An 18,165-nucleotide genomic window follows, 5' to 3' on the forward strand; every position below is an offset into this window, starting at 1 on the left:
CTAGAGATAAAATTTTATGCGTGATTTTCATAAATAGCTTCAAAACTAACAGTGGATAATTTTTCTGATTTAACCGCGAAGTGGACGAAGGACTTCGCTTGACCATGCCTTTAAAGATTCATAAGATGTCCAAATCTCTCACATAATCTTATTTGGATAAAAAAAAACACCGATAACAGCTCAAACATTAAAAACATCAAATATTGGATTTTTTGGCATTGATCAAGAAATATCTAGATAAACATTGTTTGATACTGACCGCACACAACGCGAACGTGACTGAATGATCGTCCCATGTTACCAATTCTAAATCTTATCACCCGAAACCCCATGTCCGGGTGTTTCCTTCCTTCTACTACTAACAATGTTGTCTCAGAAAAGAACACGTACTTCCCACCTGAACTGCAATTCTAAGCTCGCTTGCCCGGCTTATTGGCCTGTATCTAGCGGAAAGTCCCGTTAGGAAATAGACGCCAGCAGCGAGCAACAAGCGTAAAAAAGAAGAAGCCCTTCTCGAACGCGTTGATGATGATGACGCTTTGGCTGACAAAGAAGCGGGATACAAGACACTAGCTGATTGGCTCACCAATTGGGTGATTCAAGATTCAAAATAAGGTATAAAAGAAAAGTGCATTCGCTCGCAGAGCATTCAGTCTTTTTTATACCATCACTAGAAATTCGCGGTTATTTGAAAAGATCGTTTTCTTACTTTTTGCACTTAGCCGAAGCAAACAGCCTTTTTCAAGGCTCTAAGAGTTAAAAATAATGTTCTCCTTCAGTCGCTATCGCACGGATTAGAAGGCTCTTCAGTGGAAGGGCTGAGATACAGTCTACATCCCCTGCTGAGCCAACTTGTAGTTTATTTCAGGCAGTCCTTCAGTGGGAAGGTTGCCACTGTCGAGGCTAATATTTCGTGACCGGACAGATACTTCCTGAATTTTTTTTTGATGATTCTTGTTCTAGGTAGATTTGATTTCTGTGTCGGTTTGATGAGAAGATTTTGCCAAGGAATGGTATGCAACGCCGATCATTTATCCAAAATAGTTGATGTGCGAAATTTGGACATATTATGTATCTTGAAGGCATGGTCAAGTCAAGTCCTACGTCCACTTAGCGGTTATGTCACAGACATTACCCACTGTTCGTTTTTACTAAAAACAAAAACTTATCATGTCTGTGTTCTGTGCTTTGAGTACAATTGTGTGATTGCATCTTGTAACTCCGCCAGTAGTCACTCGTGTTAACATTTCACTCGCGTTTTGTGATCAAAACTTGCGATTTGTGGGAGCAATCATGAGATGTTAGAAAGATTTCTTTCTTTGGCTATTCCAAGAACGAAGAAGAAATCCCAATATGTTATATCATAGGTATGTGATACAGACAATTTTCAACAAATATTTAGATTGTATTACTAGTAAGCATTTATTTCAACATTTCTCCAGATCGATACAAAGTTCACAAGTAGCTTAATCTATTATTGAACAGATGTCACCTTCATACAGATCTAGAAAAGTAATTAGAAACCTAAATAAATAAATATGAATAATTTACTAAATGCTAAGATCTTATTTTTACAGTTTAATTGTAGACGCTTGTGTTGCTTTGCTTTCAATTTGTATTACATTAATTTAATTTTTGGTTCTGTGAGATTTGAGAGTTTACAATATTGTTAAATTTCTACTTCTACATAGCCTCGCCCCCAACTGCGCTCCTCTTCCGTCGATACTTCATCAAACTCAAGTTCCGTTGCTTATAGTTGGATTGATTGTAATCCGACGGACTGCTCCATTGACCGTTGTTGCCATTGGAGCTGACGGATTCTCCGAATGCTGCCCCATTGCCATGGCTGTTGTAGCTGTACGGTTGATCATAGCTCGAACTGACGCTGTACTCCGTAGATGGCCTTTGCTCATAATCAGCTGCGTACCCATTCGACTCGGCTGCTACTTCGCCACGATTGTAGCCGGTCCATCCATCCCAACCTTCTCGGCGGATGTACTGCAGATCATTCACATCGTAGTAGTTGTCTTCGGTACCCTCAGGGATCGAGTCCAGGTATGTGGTCGGGGTCGTTATGTCATAGTTTTGGAAATGATTGTTTTCGTACCCCAGGGGGATGTACTTTCCACCAAAATCCTCCATTTGCTGATGGGTGTGCTTAATCAGCGAGTTGTATGAGTTGAAGATATGAGCAGGTTTCTGGGTTGAAAGGATTTTCGGTTGAATCTTGATTTTCACTTTACCGGGCCCTTTGAATTTGTTCAGTTGAATCTTTTTGTGAAATCCGATTTCCTTTCGAATTGGAATATGAACCACCTCCAGTTTACTGCTTTCGCTTTTATCGTTGCTGTGCGGTTGCTGAAACAACAGTTTCAGCGCAATGATTGAAGATATTAGCAAAGATTTTTTGCCGATCAGGAGAGATAAAGCCGTCGCAAGAACCAGCTTTTTTAGAAGAAAGTGCAAAAGAATGGCTTTCATCGCCAGAATGACCAGCGCAATTGGGGCCGCTTTTCTTAGATGCTTCCGCCATTTGTGATGCTTTTTGTGTTTCTTGTGCCCTTTGCCATGTTTCTTTCCTTTTTTCTTGTGGCCCTTGTGTCCGCCCTCTTCCGACGAAACTTCGTATAATGCTCCAAGATCGTGGCTTCCGTCTCCACCGCCTGTCACTACGATATTGTTATTACTTCCACCACCTCCTCCTCCTTTTTTACGACCTGAAAAAAATAAGTTATGGATAGAAATACAATGTTAAACGAGCAGTCGAATAATTAGTAAATATAATTAGAGGATACCAAATCTCTAGAAAAAATTACACATTGCAGGTAAATAAATGAAAAAAGTAATCCTGGCTGAGGCAGTTTTTCAATCTAGTTCGCTGAGTATAAAACAGTAATGCATTCCAGGTAAATCATTATAACGATAGAAACTTCGCTTTTCACCTCATAAATACATCATTCCATAACAACGTTTTCCATGGATCAGAAACTGACCATCTCAATCGCGTCTCAATTAATGCACAATGTTTGTTCAATCTTCATGGCATATGGCTGAAAACCGGACTATGTCAATCCACTTTGAAAGTTTTCTTTCGATTGAGCAAGACAATTGCACAAAACAATTAAGCTCAAAACAATTGGAAGCATCCTGCTTACGAAGCACTTTTCATGCATAGGAAATCAGTTCAGCAGTGATATGCGAAATCGCATTGCGGGTGATAGACCGAATGTTGCTAGCGGTTGAACGAGACACGGATGCAGTACCGTGTGGGTTAGAAATTCGTCTAGTACTTAATGATGGTTAATGATTTCATTGGAAAGGTTTCAATGTGAATGATTCGTGAATTATTATTCCCACGAAAATGGAATCCTTTATTCAACCCTTCATACGGTAAGCGTTTTATTTTTGTTGTCATATTGTATCTTCTATTATAGATAATGAAATAAAAAGCAACACAAATTGAAATATTTTGTAATTTTAAATGTATTTTCACGAACATATTTGGAGCAAGCAAATATCGACAAGATGTAAGAATCGATGCTTCACGGTAGTATATCAAGGAGATTGTGTTCGATAAACAAATTGTGACCTGATAGAAAATGGAAGCATAACCAAACAACCATAACCAGGACAAAACCATCACACAATGCGTTCTCAATGCGAGCCAATCACCCAATGATGGAACTAAAACGAGTCATCACAGTTATCGTATCTTCGGTGGTTACGTTAAATGTGGGTTACAAATACACCACAAGTCTTGGATGAAGGAAACGAATATATGAACAAATTTTGGCAAGGATAATTATGCTGATTATCAGATTTCGGCTCGTGCCGTCAAATTTCACGACATAAATCGATAACTCGAAAACTATCAGTGCTAGAGTTTTGACGTCTTCAGAAGAAATGATCTACAAGAAAAGAGCTATTTTTGGTGTTAGTTGCCATTAGAGTGGCCCTTTTGTGATTTTTTTGTAAATCTATTTTTTTAACCTTTGGAGTTAGAACATCATATTATTCTACAAAGTTATAGAGAATTTAGTTCTAAGCATTTTTGCTTAATAAACATTTATTTTATCTTATATAGGTAATGTTTTATGACAAACTTACTAAATTTAGATAGGGTTGCCCCGAAAAAAATAGTTTTTAGCTTCTACCTTCACCAATTCTAAATATTTTCAAAAACATCTTTTGGTTACATAAGATGGTTGATAGCTTCATTTTCAAGCATGTTATAAGCGTTTTTTTCATGAAAAAGTGATATTTTCTGAGCATTCTACTGCAGCTAGTAGCAAATATTAGCAAAAATTTCAACCAATTTTCATTTCAATTTCGACCTCAACAGTAAAGCCGTCTTCAGTGTCTCGTACTAAGTCGAGTCAAGTACGAGACACTGAAGACGGCCTTACCGTTGAGGTCGAAATACGTATCTGTCAAGATACAATTAAGTGGTGGAATTCAATGGGATTGTACAAACTCGTCTTATGACAAGTGAGTGCACATTGTTTATTAAACGAGAGGATCGCACTCCATGCCCCCCAGCAACGGGCTGGGCGGGATGGTATAGAATGCGAATACAATCGCACTCTGCTGTGCCATAGGCTTGCTTGGCTAAAGCATTTGATGAGTTTGATTGCCTTACGTAAGCGGTCGCGTGTACTCAGACGACTAATGACGGTGGAAGACCGACCGCTTACGTAAGGCAATCAAACTCATCAAATGCTTTAGCCAAGCAAGCCTTTGGCACAGCAGAGTGCGATTGTATTCGCATTCTATACCATCCCGCCCAGCCCGTTGCTGGGGGGCATGGAGTGCGATCCTCTCGTTTAATAAACAATGTGCACTCGCTTGACTGTGGATATACAACAGTAAAGCACATGTGGAGATTGGACAAATCAAGCACCCGAAAGATATTCAATTTGCAAAAAAGAGAGCTAACCGCGGTGGAGGTTGGTACTCGGATTCTGATGGCTTTTCCGCAAACGTGACCTTTAAGTGGTCTTGTTGTGTAGAGGTTATCACGCCTATCTAGAGAGTATGAGGTTGAGGGTTCGAGTCCCTCCAAGACACGTGGATTCATTTTCGCAAATTTCATATCAATTTGTCCATTTCGAAACATATGCTGTGCATATGCACAGCCAAGATATTTAACAAAGTAAATCCTATTTTGTGTAAGTTGATATTGAATAACATATTTATGTGATGCTTAATAACATTTGTTAGAATTTGTTATTTAACAGCGCTGCCGAAGTTGTACAATTCAATGAAGCAGTGGCGTAGCCACGGGGGTGGTTTTGGGCATAACCCCCCCCCTCCAGAGACGTAATTTTTGGAAGAAAGTTTTTTTTTAGAAAAAAAAATTGTTCAGAAAACCCCTCCCCCCTAGACCAATTTTCTGGCTACGCCACTGCAATGAAGTAATGTGTCTTATAATAGATTGAAAGCCTTTGAACCAAACATGTTGATTAATTGTGAAATAAGTTTACTGTATGATAACTGTTAAGTGATGTTCATTCAAATGTTGTTCAACACAACATAATGTTGATTCATAATTGTTGACAAAATCAATTATGTCGTATCTGGCTGTGCGGATGTCACTGTGCATTGATTTTTTTGTGAAAATGGATAACTCTTTCTAAAAGTTCAAAAAGAGTGGTACATATCGTATCAGTGGATGAAAACGTTTTCAACAATATTGTTGTCATATACATTCTATTTAATAAATATGTACAAATGTTGTTTATGCAATAAATTGTTCAATTTGGTGTTAAATTATTTATATCTACATTTAACATGGTCAATTTATATGACCTTGCATGGAGCAGGCGGATGTAAATCGAAGGGTCCTGGGTTCGAGCCTCACATCATTCGAGATTGTGATAACTGTAGTAATGACTAGTTGATGTAAAAAAAAACAAGTCACTGTTCTATAAATTAATTAGTTGAAAAATCGATACTTCATGAAAGCAATAAAATAATATCAAGATAAAACTTATCCGTAAGAATTAGTCCTCTTTTAACATTTTTATAAAAAAAAAATGCTTGTTGTGGAAACTTGTAATAAGCTTTATTTGAGATATTCCTTACAACAAATTAGATGCCATCAAAACCAACGTTATTCAACTTGTATTCGGGACTTTTTCTCAAACTAATGTTGAATAATAGTTTCCTCCAATCTTCTACGTTACACAAACAACAGTATATCAAACAGCCTTATTTGTAAAACATTGAGCAAAAGCTTTATTAGTTCGGGTAATAATCTTTGTAGTAACAAGCGTTGAATTAATGTTGTTATAGCTCTTTTATTGTTTTTGCAGTTGAACAATCGAGGCAAGGTGATAGCTTAAACATTTATTTCAACATGCTTATAGAACTGCTGTTGTTGAATAGATTCTCCAGTTTTGGGCGAACAAGGTTGGTATAGTAGTATCAAATGCAATAAATCAATCATAATTAAACATACAGCTGAATAGCGTAGCTATAAGAGACATTTCTTCAAACAACAATTGTTTCTTGGGTGTTGCCGCCATAGAAGTATTTTCGGACAAGTGATGATAAAAAACTAATGTAAATTGACCTTGAGACAATAGAAACTGTTTGACACAATATAAGTTGTGTTACAATAGCCGTAGTGTAACAATAACGTGGTGTAACAATAGCTAGTGTACAAAAATTTCCATTTTGTTGATTTCGCGGCTAGTTAGCGAACAGTGAAGCGCGATGTGCGCGGTTGTTGAATTTTATATAAAAAAGTTTTAAACAAAAACGATTGTTTTTTTAAGAATTGTAAAAGAAAAGCATTAACATTTTTTTCTGTATCTGTATCGCCGAAGTTGACGCTAATTGGCATCCATACGCTCTGCTCAGTGGCGAGAGCTGTGGTCATCGGCGATAAGGACTCAGGCGACAGGTGAAAATCGGGTGAATAGACGAAACTGTGGTTGGACAAATCTCCGCCGCATCCTATTCGCTAGCTAACTGGCTAGTGCGAGTTGAAGTTGGCAGATATCTGGTAAGCTACCTCCTTATTTTTGCGCATTTTTATTTGAATCGCTTTTGTGATGGCTTTGACAACCATTATGGAGCCATATAGGCACTCCTTTTAATGAATGGGCCGACGAGCGATTGGCCTCTGTTTTTCGATTAAATAAAATTAAAGACGAAGATGAAAAAGATTATTTTGCCACTTTGTGTGGACCAGCTGTGTACAGTGAAATTAAATTGCTATTTCCCAATAATAAATTTGAAGATATCGATTATACCGAAATGATACAAAAGTTGAAAAGTAGATTTGACAAATCTGAATCGGATATGAATCAGAGATTTAAATTTAACCACCGTGTGCAGCAGCCAGATGAAACAATAGAAGATTTTGCTCTTTCTGTAAAGCTGCAGGCGGAGTTTTGCTCATTTGAAAATTTTAAACAAAAAGCCATCCTAGACAGAATAATAGCAGGAGTTAAAGATAAAGCGTTACAGCAACGACTGTTGAGTGAGGATAATTTAACATTGCCGAATGCCAAAAAACTGGTAGTTTACTTGGGAAATGGCATCCAGCAATGCAAAAAAGATAGGGTCTAGTGACAATTTCGGACAGATTGCTTCCCTTCGGCAGCGGGACCAGCTGGTTTAGCATTCAAAAAGCTGGCTGAAGCATATCGGCTAGCAGGTCAAAGTCATTCGAGGGGTCCAGTAAAGATTCGGATAGGATACCAGCAACAGAAATGACAGCGACCATATAATTGTCAGAAACAATTAAGCTGGAACAAAGGGTCCCCGAAAAACAGAGAATTCAGTGAAGACAGCACTTGCGATTTTTGTGGCGTGAAAGGGCATTTGAAACGTAAATGTTTTAAATTAAAAAACCTAAAAAGGGGCTGTCCACAAACCACGTAGACCGAAATTTCACATTTTTAATCCCCCCCTCCCCCCTTGTAGACTTTCGTAGACTTTTTTGAAACCCCTCCCCCACCCCTTTGAAGTCTACGTAGACTTTTTCAAATTTCACAAAACATCATACAGTGACCTGCATAATAAAAAGCCCACTTGCCGTTTTTCATACAAAATGGTCAACTTTGGAGATCTAGATCTCGATTGCGTGTGAGCCAATTTAGCTGAAAATTTGACCAGAGCTCAGATATAACTTGAATTTTACCACACCTGAGTTTCGACCATATTGATTCATAGGGTAAAAAAATATTGCGGTAATACCAAAATGATTTTTTTGGCAAAAAAAATATTCTTTAAATATCTTGAGTTCTATAGGTTGTAAACTGATGACTTATTCAGCAAAAACGCGTATTTTGGCAATACAAAAAAGTTTGCGGAACATACTTGTACACTAAGAGTAGTAGTTTTCAAGATATTTTGAAATCATTTTTTTGTCAAAAAAATCGTTTTTGTATTACCGCGATAATTTTTTACCCTATGAATCAATATGGTCGAAATTCAGGTATGGTAAAATTCAAGTTATATCTGAGCTTTGGTCAAATTTTCAGCAAAATTGGCTCACACGCAATCGAGATCTAGATCTCCAAAGTTGACCATTTTGTATGAAAAACGGCAAGTGGGCTTTTTATTATCCAGGTCACTGTATGTGATTGGAAACATCACAGCAATTCAGTTTTCAGCAATTCAGCTATTCAAATCTATTTCCCTCATATCCCTTGTGAACATTACAGTAAAATTCAAATTTCAAACATAACGAAATCAAACTGAAAAATATCCAACAAAACAAATATCAATCCAAAACGAAATCAAATTTAATCATCTGTTCATAGCTCTTGAAACTAAATCTCGAAGCCAATTAACTTCATTTCTGTTGAATTTGATTCCTCCTAGAGGTGTGCGCCATCGTCACCGACACTTGCATCGGCGCGCCACTGCTTAAAATCTGTCACGCATCTGACCTATACTGCCGCTAACCGCAAGTCGAGCACATCTGTATATGGCGTCCATATACAGATGTGCTCAACTTACGGTTAGCGGCAGTATAATTCTTCATGCCGGTTCAAATTTGTAGAAAACCGAAGAATTTTCAGAATTTCGAAAAATTTCGAGTTGAAATTCCGAGAATGTCAAGTTTACATTCCAATAAGTTTTTTGTGGAAATTCCGTAGAATTTCCCGATTGATAACCTTTAAAGTTTCCAGGTAATACTCCAAAGAACTCTCCGTCATAATTCCGATGTCTTTCTTGAAAATCCCATGCAATATCCCTTCAAATAATCATCCGTTGAAAAACCAAGATTTTCTTTTAAATTCCAAAAGTTTTCCCGTTAAAATACCGAGTAATTTGTGGGCTTCGTGGCCGTGCGGTTAGCGACGTCAATCGTCTAGACGCATGTACTATGGAGTGTGGGTTCGATTCCCGCCCTGGTAAGGAGGAAACTTTTCGTGATTGAAAAATTCTTCACTGGTCCAATGGGTGTTATATTTATTTATTTACTAGCAGACCCGACGAACTTCGTTTCGCCTAAAATTGATTTATTTTCTGATTAGATCTCGAGTTATGAAGAAATTGGTGTTTCATTTGTATGGGAGCCCCCCTTTCCAAAGCGGGGAGGGGTCTCGAACCATCTTAAGAACCTTCCCCGGCCCCAAAAACCTCCACATACAAATTTTCACGTCGATCGGTTCAGTAGTTTCCGAGTCTATAAGGCACAGACAGACAGAAATTCATTTTTATGTATATAGATTTATTATTTCATTAAACCCAACTGACCAATACTGGTCTGTCCGTTGTCTCATGCTAGGTGTTTGAGTGTTCAGTCTGTACGACCTCTGCTCTGGTCGAAGACGGGGTTCATGTCTTTCTCTTTAAATTTTCCGTGAAAACTTAAAATTATTTCTCGTGGAATTTCAGAATGGTTACCTACCGTTTTGACTCAAATTCCGAATATGGCTCATATCCAGAACACTGGCGTTTTAGCGCCCTGAAACTAAAGTTTTCATTAGTTTTCCATACTGAGGATCAATATTGCAGAAGAATTCAAGCTTCTATGGAGCAAATTATATAAATAACGCCAAAATGGCTATTTAAAAGCGAGTGTTCGGGATATGAGCCAAAACGGTACGATATGTTGAAATTTCTCTTGCAAAATAGGAAATTTGAAAAAAAAAATCCTATGGACATTCCAAAGAGTTTCCGAATAATTCCGATGCAAATTATGGAGAATTTTCAGTTGAATTTTTGAATTCATTGAATTTATTGTAAAAAATTCGAATACATTTTCATGAAAATTACAAATGCTTTCTTACAAGAAATGCATTTTTTTTTTTGTGGAAACTCAAATAGTTTTTGGTAGGAAATTCAAATATTTTCTCGTGAAAGTTTTCAATAATTTCTTTAAAAAATGTTGTAGATTTTCCATCAATATTTCCAAAGAATCTGCATTAGAACTGCCGAAGAAATTGTGGAGAAATTTTCTAACAATTCCCCATGGACATTTGGAAAAATTTCGTTTATATGTATGTCCAAAGAATTCCTCATGAGAATTCCGAGAATTTCCGAAATTAAGAAAAATTTCCCGGGGAATTTCCAGAAAACCTTAAGTGGAAATTCTGAAGGATTTCTCGAGGAAATTTCGGAGAAAATGGCTTACAAGTTCCAAAGAATGTCTTTTGGAAATTCCAAAGACTTTTTGGTGGATATGTCAAAATGCTTCCTTTGTAAATTCTAAAGAATTTTCCGTTGAAGTGCGACATAATTTTCCGTGGAAATTCTAAAGAATTATTTGTAGTTTCTAAAGAAGTTCCTGCCGAAAATCAAAAGATAGAATCTGTAATATAATCCAAGTAGAAATTTTGAAAAAAAAATTCGAATGTTTTTATAGAATTTTCAACACAGAAGAATTTGCTGTTGAAATCATGATATTTTTAAATCTTAGTTCAAACTATTACTTCAGTGAAATCCATAAGATTTTTCTGGAGAAATTCGAGAGACTATTTCGGTTAAGTCTTGCAAAAAACGGAAAAATCTGAAAAAAAATAAACTAGTGAACTTTGCATAAAGCTGCTGTATAAGTTGTTTTCAAAAAAATAAAAATTAAATAAAAAAGTCTACGTAGACTTTTAGTTTATCCCCCCGTCCCCCTTCGTAGACTAACGTAGACTTTTCCGAAACCCCTCCCTCCCCCTCAAAAGTCTACGTGGGTTATGGACAGCCCCTTATGAGAATATTCGAGAATCTGACTATGATTTCAAAATTAGCATCGTATTCTCGGAAATATCGAAGCATGCAAGGCAAATAATTCTTGTCATATTGTGTTTGGCTTCTGATAAATGCTTGTTGCGAGGTGCGTTTGTCAGTAACAAACTCTGTTTACGACAAAGGATATATTGTTAGGCGTTGCTCGAATATTGATTACCTGATATGTTTCTATTTCGTTTGTCAAATAAGACAATTTCCATTTCCATTTCCATTTCCACTGCTATGATAGAATTATCATTCGACAAAATTAATTTTAAGCAATTAGAAAATAAATAGAATATGAAAAAAATATTAACTAAAACGTGAATCTTTGCGAATCGAGCCGTTCCAGTATGTTCCGCTCTATTTGTACAGACATTGAACATAGAATCAACACGAATTGAACCGCTGTCCTTCAAGTCAATATGTTAGTGAATTCAAAAATGAACACAATTGAAAGGCAACCTTTTTCAAATGAACTTGCACGAAGATGGATTTTCTAATATTGAAAGGAAAATGACTATGAAGATGAAAGGACGTGCTTCAATTGAAAGGGATGAATACTGAATTCATTTTCGACTGACGAATTTCAATTGAAAATGAAATTGTCTGGCCCTGGTTGCAGCAACTTCACAATAGTAAAATATGGAAGAATATAATAATCAGGTACACGAATGCCGGATATCAACACCGCAAAGTTAGTTCCCGCGTCTTATCCGGTTGGTATAAGCAAACGTTGAGCGCAATCTGTAGGCAAAACAAGCGCAAAACGCTGATTGCGGGGTGTAACGGAAAAAGCAGGAATTTGGCCACGAACCAAGTATTTTCACGCCACATTTAAATTTGTTAATTTAAATTTATGTTTAAATTGAAAAAAAAAATAATGAAAATGAACATATCAATGGTGCCCGATTAGTTTGAGCGGGTGTAAATTGAATAATGATTCGATTACGAAAGGTTGTAGACATGTAATTTTTTTTCAACAACTGCTGTCAAAGCGACCCGTTTTAATACCAAGGTGTCGTTGACGTTTCATTTAAGACCTGCCAATACTCGAAATTCGGCTTACAAACATTGTTTACATTTTTTTGGTACCTCATGCCATCCACTGTGCAGCACTGGCGCCTGTGTTAATCATCGTTTTTCTGACTGTAAAGCAATAAATATACCGTCTTATCTTTCAGCAAGATAGTCGATCGTGTGTCCACCGCGGACTTTCAATGCATGTGGAATTAGAAATTGATGTTTTACGATGTGGTGCATCTTGGCTGGACATGGACATGGAGGAATTGAAATCATTATTTGTTTCGAACGCATTGTTTCAGCTTCGCCGGCGAAAGTAGTTTGGCTTGTTATATTAGCTGAAACTCAAAATAGAAAAAAAGCTTGTTTTCATTGTATGATATGTAAAACATTAGTTGTACAAAATCGATGAAACTTGCTATATGTAAATTAGAGTTTACTAATTAAAATTCTTTGAGAATCATTAACCTTTTATTTTATACATCGTTTGAATTGAATTTCTTGCGGATTTAGAAAACAAGTTTAATTTTTTTATTTTATTTAACTGCGTCAGTGTTTTCGACAATGATTCAATTGAAAGGATCGAAAACGAAATGAATTTTTCATCGTCAAATATTCAGCATCATATAAATATGGGTGCGGATTAGTATAGCGTTGAGCCTAATGTGGGAGCTAAAAGTAAAAGAAATAGATCGATTACAACTAGAACCGGATTCATGACAAACATAAGCAAAATACGGACTCTTCTACAACATGTAAAAATTTGCCACTGGAAGATCAATGTGTGATCAACAATTTACAATTATCGAAATTTTGTGTTCCCACATGCTACAAACCTTCTGGTGTAGTCGCGTCATCTTCATCGCTTTCCTCGATATCCTCAAAATACTCGTCCGATTCCCCTGACTCTTCTGGATCAATCCATGACTCCGTAGGCTGTTGATCACTCAGAGCTGGAGCAGGTGTTGAAGTTTCATCCTTCCTCGATATCAGCCCACTCTCTATCGCTAGTTTCCGAATGGCCCGTAGGCTTGTCCTTACGTCACCTCGCGCATCACTCAACCTCTGCAGAACATCCAAATATGTCAGACCACTACCTTTTGTTACGGTTATCACAGTCACTAGAATCAGCACACACGACAGTGCCAAATTGGTACTGCCGTTCTTCATTTTGCACTCAATTTTTGTTTCTCGTCTTAAATCACAAGGTCTTAGAACCTCCGCTCTTTAAAGCCAACCATCGATCCCGAAAATCATAGGACTTAAAACAACTACTACTACTTCTTATCACTCGGAAGGACGTACCCCACTCAAGTGAAGGGCTCGCGCGTTTGGAACGCGAAAAAGCGAACCGATCTGGTTAGGACTCACGGCCGGACTAAATTAGAAAAACCATTACAATCAATAAAACCGTCGAAGGAAAAACCCTCGGATATCACCCATCACTTCGGTGTTTGGTGTTGTGGGCGATGAGCGAGTAAACGATGCACCGATGCAGTAAGAAAAACAGCAGTCGGTAACTAAATCGGCGAGATGCACGCTATCTGTTTCTAATGTTGTGCGAAGTAAGTGATTGTTGATAAGCCGCCCCAGGGGGGTGCATCGAGTTACGCAATTTTGCTCTGCTTAGAGAGCATTGCAAAAGTGTTTCGACGGTGGCTAGTCAAGAAGAGAAACTGTTGCGATAACCAATTTATTTGTAATTAGTTTTTGATCATAAGCCAAAGCATCAAAAGCAATTTGCTTCCAGTTAATTATCTTGAAATCATTGACAGTTACAGATACAGAAGAGTTAAGAACATTTTCAAGTTGGGCTTTAATTTTTGACAACAAGGAATATATTTCGGGCAGGCTGGAATCAAGTAATAAGAATACTTGAATGATAAATAATGTTTGTTTCATGATTTGATAGCTTGCAGTGCTATTATGATGGAATATTCAACCAGTTTACAATATTCTTGTACAACACGAAAGTAATCTGCATGCTGCTCATGATTGTTTTGTAATTGCAACATACACCTATTTATAAAATGACGCAAGACGAGTTGCTTTTAGGAGGCTTTAAAGGCTACAGTATGACTCGGTTTCATCCCAAATTACTAAACTTCAGCCCATTAATCAGATAAGAGAATGTGATAATTTACAACAGTAGCATCGTCTTACAACAGCCTATCAGAGAAGATCGTTGATCTTCTTCAAATCGTCCGGAAAGACCACACATGCAATCCAATCCCAAACAAAACGAACCCATCCAATCACGCTGACGGCAATAAACTCTTCAATTTGGCGCTTCTCACGAATTTCACGGACTTTCTCACAGTCCGACGCCGATCCGGAGGCGCCGCTATACAACGGTCTTTCAAACTGCGAAAACGAAACTGTCATCAGATGCCCATTGTTCGCCTCGTCTGTTCGGTACACGCACTTCAGTGAAGCGTGCCACCAATTGTCACGTGCCATGCAGCAAATTGGATGCGATCGTTCAAGCACCCAGCCAACTTAGTCACACACGTTGTTGAGGCGTTAGCAAGTAATAAAAGGCACATATTGGTACATTAACTGACCACAATGTGGAGCCAATTTTCTTCATTTAACCAGATCAATCGATTAGAAAAAAATCTTTATTGTCCTGATTTGCATTATTTATCTAGTTTTTCTAAATCGCCTATTTCACTAAATGAGTTCTTTGAATGGTTGGTATGTCAATTTTACTTTGCCTGGAGAAGAGCCAGTCTCGGGCTGAAAGTCTCCCTAATAAAGTCAATAAAAAAAAACTAAAAATTTTACTTTGCCCGACAGCTGTATGGATTGTACCCACAGTGCACCACCAACGACATCGAATTATAAGCGAAACAAGTGCGCTGCAGAAAAAAAACATGCCAAACAATTACTTGTGAAGAGCAATCAGATCGACTTGAGATTATTCAAAAGCCTATGTTCGGATGTTCAATTGAAATGGAAAGTGCTAAAACTAGCGAATACTGGAAACCATCGTAAGCTGCCACCTTTGGGATCGTACCTTCATCGGCGCACTTCAATTTGGAAAGCGTGACAAATTGTCAAAGTGTGATCGTTTTCGCCATTATTGAAGTCACCGTAAATGGTGTGATCATACTTGTACTTAATATAATGCTTTTTATATCGTTTTTCAAAAGGTGACTTGATCTTAACGACTTGTTTGCCACCTCTATATGACATGTACAGTGAAATCTCCCTAACTTAATGTTCTGTAACTCGAAATTTACTCTCACTCGATGAAATTCAAGTCCCTTCAATCTAGCATACTGCGTCCCTCCGTAAGTTGATACCTCCATAACTAGATGTTCTTTAATTTGAAGTAATTTTCCAATGCATTTCGCCTCGCTAACTCGATGCTGTCAGAAACAGTTTACATGCCCAACAGTTGAACAAAAAAATAGATTGCGAGTAAGGAATAGTGAGTAATGAGAAGTGAGTAGTGAGAATTTCATGAATTAAATAAGGTATGAGAACTAAAAAGTTTTTTTTTTTTAATGTATGTTTATTTATTTGATTTGATTTTACATCTAATGTACATTGTAAGTGTTTGGCCACACGGCCCTTCATCTTTGTTGTTAGTTTTTTTTATTATTATTTTGAAAAGGAAGTGATTTGAAAATTCTCTAGTATTACATGGAAGCCTATTGCAGGCATTAGTTCATTTTGAAAAATTTTATAACCTAACTACTATGTACACTAATAAGAATTAAAAAGTGAGAAGCGAGAAGTCGGGACCGATTTGCGATTTGGGCGTAACTTATTATGTAAACAAAAATTGTTTCATGAATTCCGTAGAATGCAAACGTTTTTATCCAAAACTGATACCACAGACAAACAGACATAACACATTGAACATTCACTCATCAAGTTCATCGTCATTCAAACACTAACGACATCTGTTGATTTCAGTTAGTTGGGCAAATCTTGAACCAGATGGCGGTAGTGCGCAAACGTCAGACTCGAGCAAATCCGATGCGAGCGCCACGAGTGTTCGAGTGGCCTACTAATGATTATTTGAATCGACCAGCAAAATATTGAACGATGAAAATTAGACGAGTGTTATATCTGTTTGTCTGTGCTGATACCCTCATCTGATAGAGGAAAGCTTAATCTGTCGGTTTCAAACAATGGTTTCTCCTTAAATGTTTGCTCTAGCATGAATTCGCCTTCCAATGTTTGTTTACGAAATAAGTTACGCCCAAATCGCAAATCAGTCCCGAAGTGAGAAGCGATAAGTGAAAAGCTAGAAGTGAGAATTTCGAAGTAGGGAGGTAAAGGTGAGAAATGAAGAGTGAAAAGTTAGAAGTGAAAAATGAGAAGTGAGAAGTGAGAAGTAAAAAGTTAGAACTGAAAAGCAGTGGTGCAATTTATCAACAATGCCTGCTGAATGCGATTCTTTTGTTCTGTATTTTTCCCTGCTTCTCTTTGCCTATGACGATGCCTTTCAGTCAGAAAGACAAAGCATGAATAGCTTAGCCAACTCGGTTTGCCAACAGCGGGCTGAAGCTGATGATCATTCGGCACAAATTTCCTGTCTTTTTCTTTCAAGTGATAGTGTTCACCCATTCATTTATATAGGGCCGTCTCTTTCGCGCACCAGCGAGTGAACTGAAAGGACTGTCACTGTGGGCTGCGTGTGCGATGAAAGAACAGGTCTTTTGTTTACTTTATCTTTGATTGTTGCTGCAAACCATTTTCAGTTTTCACTGCTACGAAGTGAGTGTGAAAAGGTAATGGTATCAATATCTTACAAATTTCAGTCATTGAGATTGAGAATTCGCACCCCTGCTGAAAAGTGAGAAGTGAGAAATAAGAAGTGAGAGGTAAGAAGAGAAAAGTGAGAAGTAAGAAGTGAGTAATGAGAAGTGAGAAGTGAGAATTGGAAAGTTCGTAGTTAGAAGTGTGTAGTGGGAAGTGAGAAGTGAGAGTGAGATGTGCAAAGTGAGAAGTGAGGAATGAGAAGTGAGTAGTGAGGAATGAGAAGTGAGAAGTGGGAAGTTACAAGTGAGAAGCGAGAAGCGAGAAGGGAGAAATGGGAAATGAGAAGTGAGTAGTAGGAAGTGAGAAGTGAGAGTGACATGTGCAAAGTGAGAAGTGAGGAATGAGAAGTGAGTAGCCACCGGCGCTGACAGTTTTTGGCACGCCGCCGCCCGCCGACATCTTTGCATCGTAGCGCCACCGTTTAAAATTTGTCCACGTTTATTCAAATTTGAAGAAGTCCTCTGAATTTTCCGTAGAAATTCCGAAGATTCAGTGGAATTTCCGTAGATTTTGTAATTGATTTCTAGAACATCACATTAGAACTCTAGAGATTTTTTCGTGGAAATACAAAAGATTTTCTTTCAAAATTCAAAACAATTTCTCGTTAGAAAACTTCGAGTGTAAATTTGAAAGGATTCAATCGTAGGAACACTCGTAGAAATAGAATTTATAGAACGGAGAAAGTCTTTTGGTAGACAACTGTTTTGCCGAAGACCACAACACAACAAAGATTGGAGGTGAATTAAGCGCTTATATGACCAAACATAGTCCTCTATAGCTTATATAGCTAAAATTGGTTCTTGATAAGGCTGAAAGTTTTGTGGCCTAATACAGGTAAACTTCGATATAACGTACATATCGATTTCAAGTTTGTATGTTATATCGAATTGTACGTTATATCGAAGCATGAGTAATCATCCTTATTTTACACTACATAAATGTTGTACTATCATGTACTTTTTTTATATATAATGGTCAGCTAGCGGTGTGAAACAGATTTTCTTGTGAACAATTCCAACCAACTTGTTCGTTGCTAAGAAAAAGGACCCGAAGAATTGTATTCGTCATTTTATTTATATATAAAGTACAGGAAATAAGAGGCTTAGAGGCACTGGAAACACAAGGTTTACTTCCGCGTATCCGCGATCTTTAGTGGATTTAAACTAGGGCACGATG

At 37.5% G+C, this 18,165-nt stretch overlaps 1 protein-coding gene across 1 annotated transcript; it reads right to left on the reverse strand.

The window, feature by feature from the left end:
- Positions 1-1,397: 1,397 nt before the first annotated feature.
- Positions 1,398-13,604, reverse strand: LOC134208368 (uncharacterized). The gene is made up of 2 exons (XM_062684358.1): positions 13,047-13,604; positions 1,398-2,717 (listed from the first exon to the last, which is right to left on the reverse strand). The coding sequence occupies exons 1-2, from the start codon at positions 13,378-13,380 to the stop codon at positions 1,684-1,686; spliced, it is 1,368 nt and encodes a 455-aa protein (XP_062540342.1). The 5' UTR covers positions 13,381-13,604; the 3' UTR covers positions 1,398-1,683.
- Between the last annotated feature and the right edge of the window lie 4,561 nt (positions 13,605-18,165).

Source organism: Armigeres subalbatus, chromosome 1 (genome assembly GCF_024139115.2).
Source record: "Armigeres subalbatus isolate Guangzhou_Male chromosome 1, GZ_Asu_2, whole genome shotgun sequence".
Lineage (NCBI taxonomy): Eukaryota > Metazoa > Arthropoda > Insecta > Diptera > Culicidae > Armigeres > Armigeres subalbatus.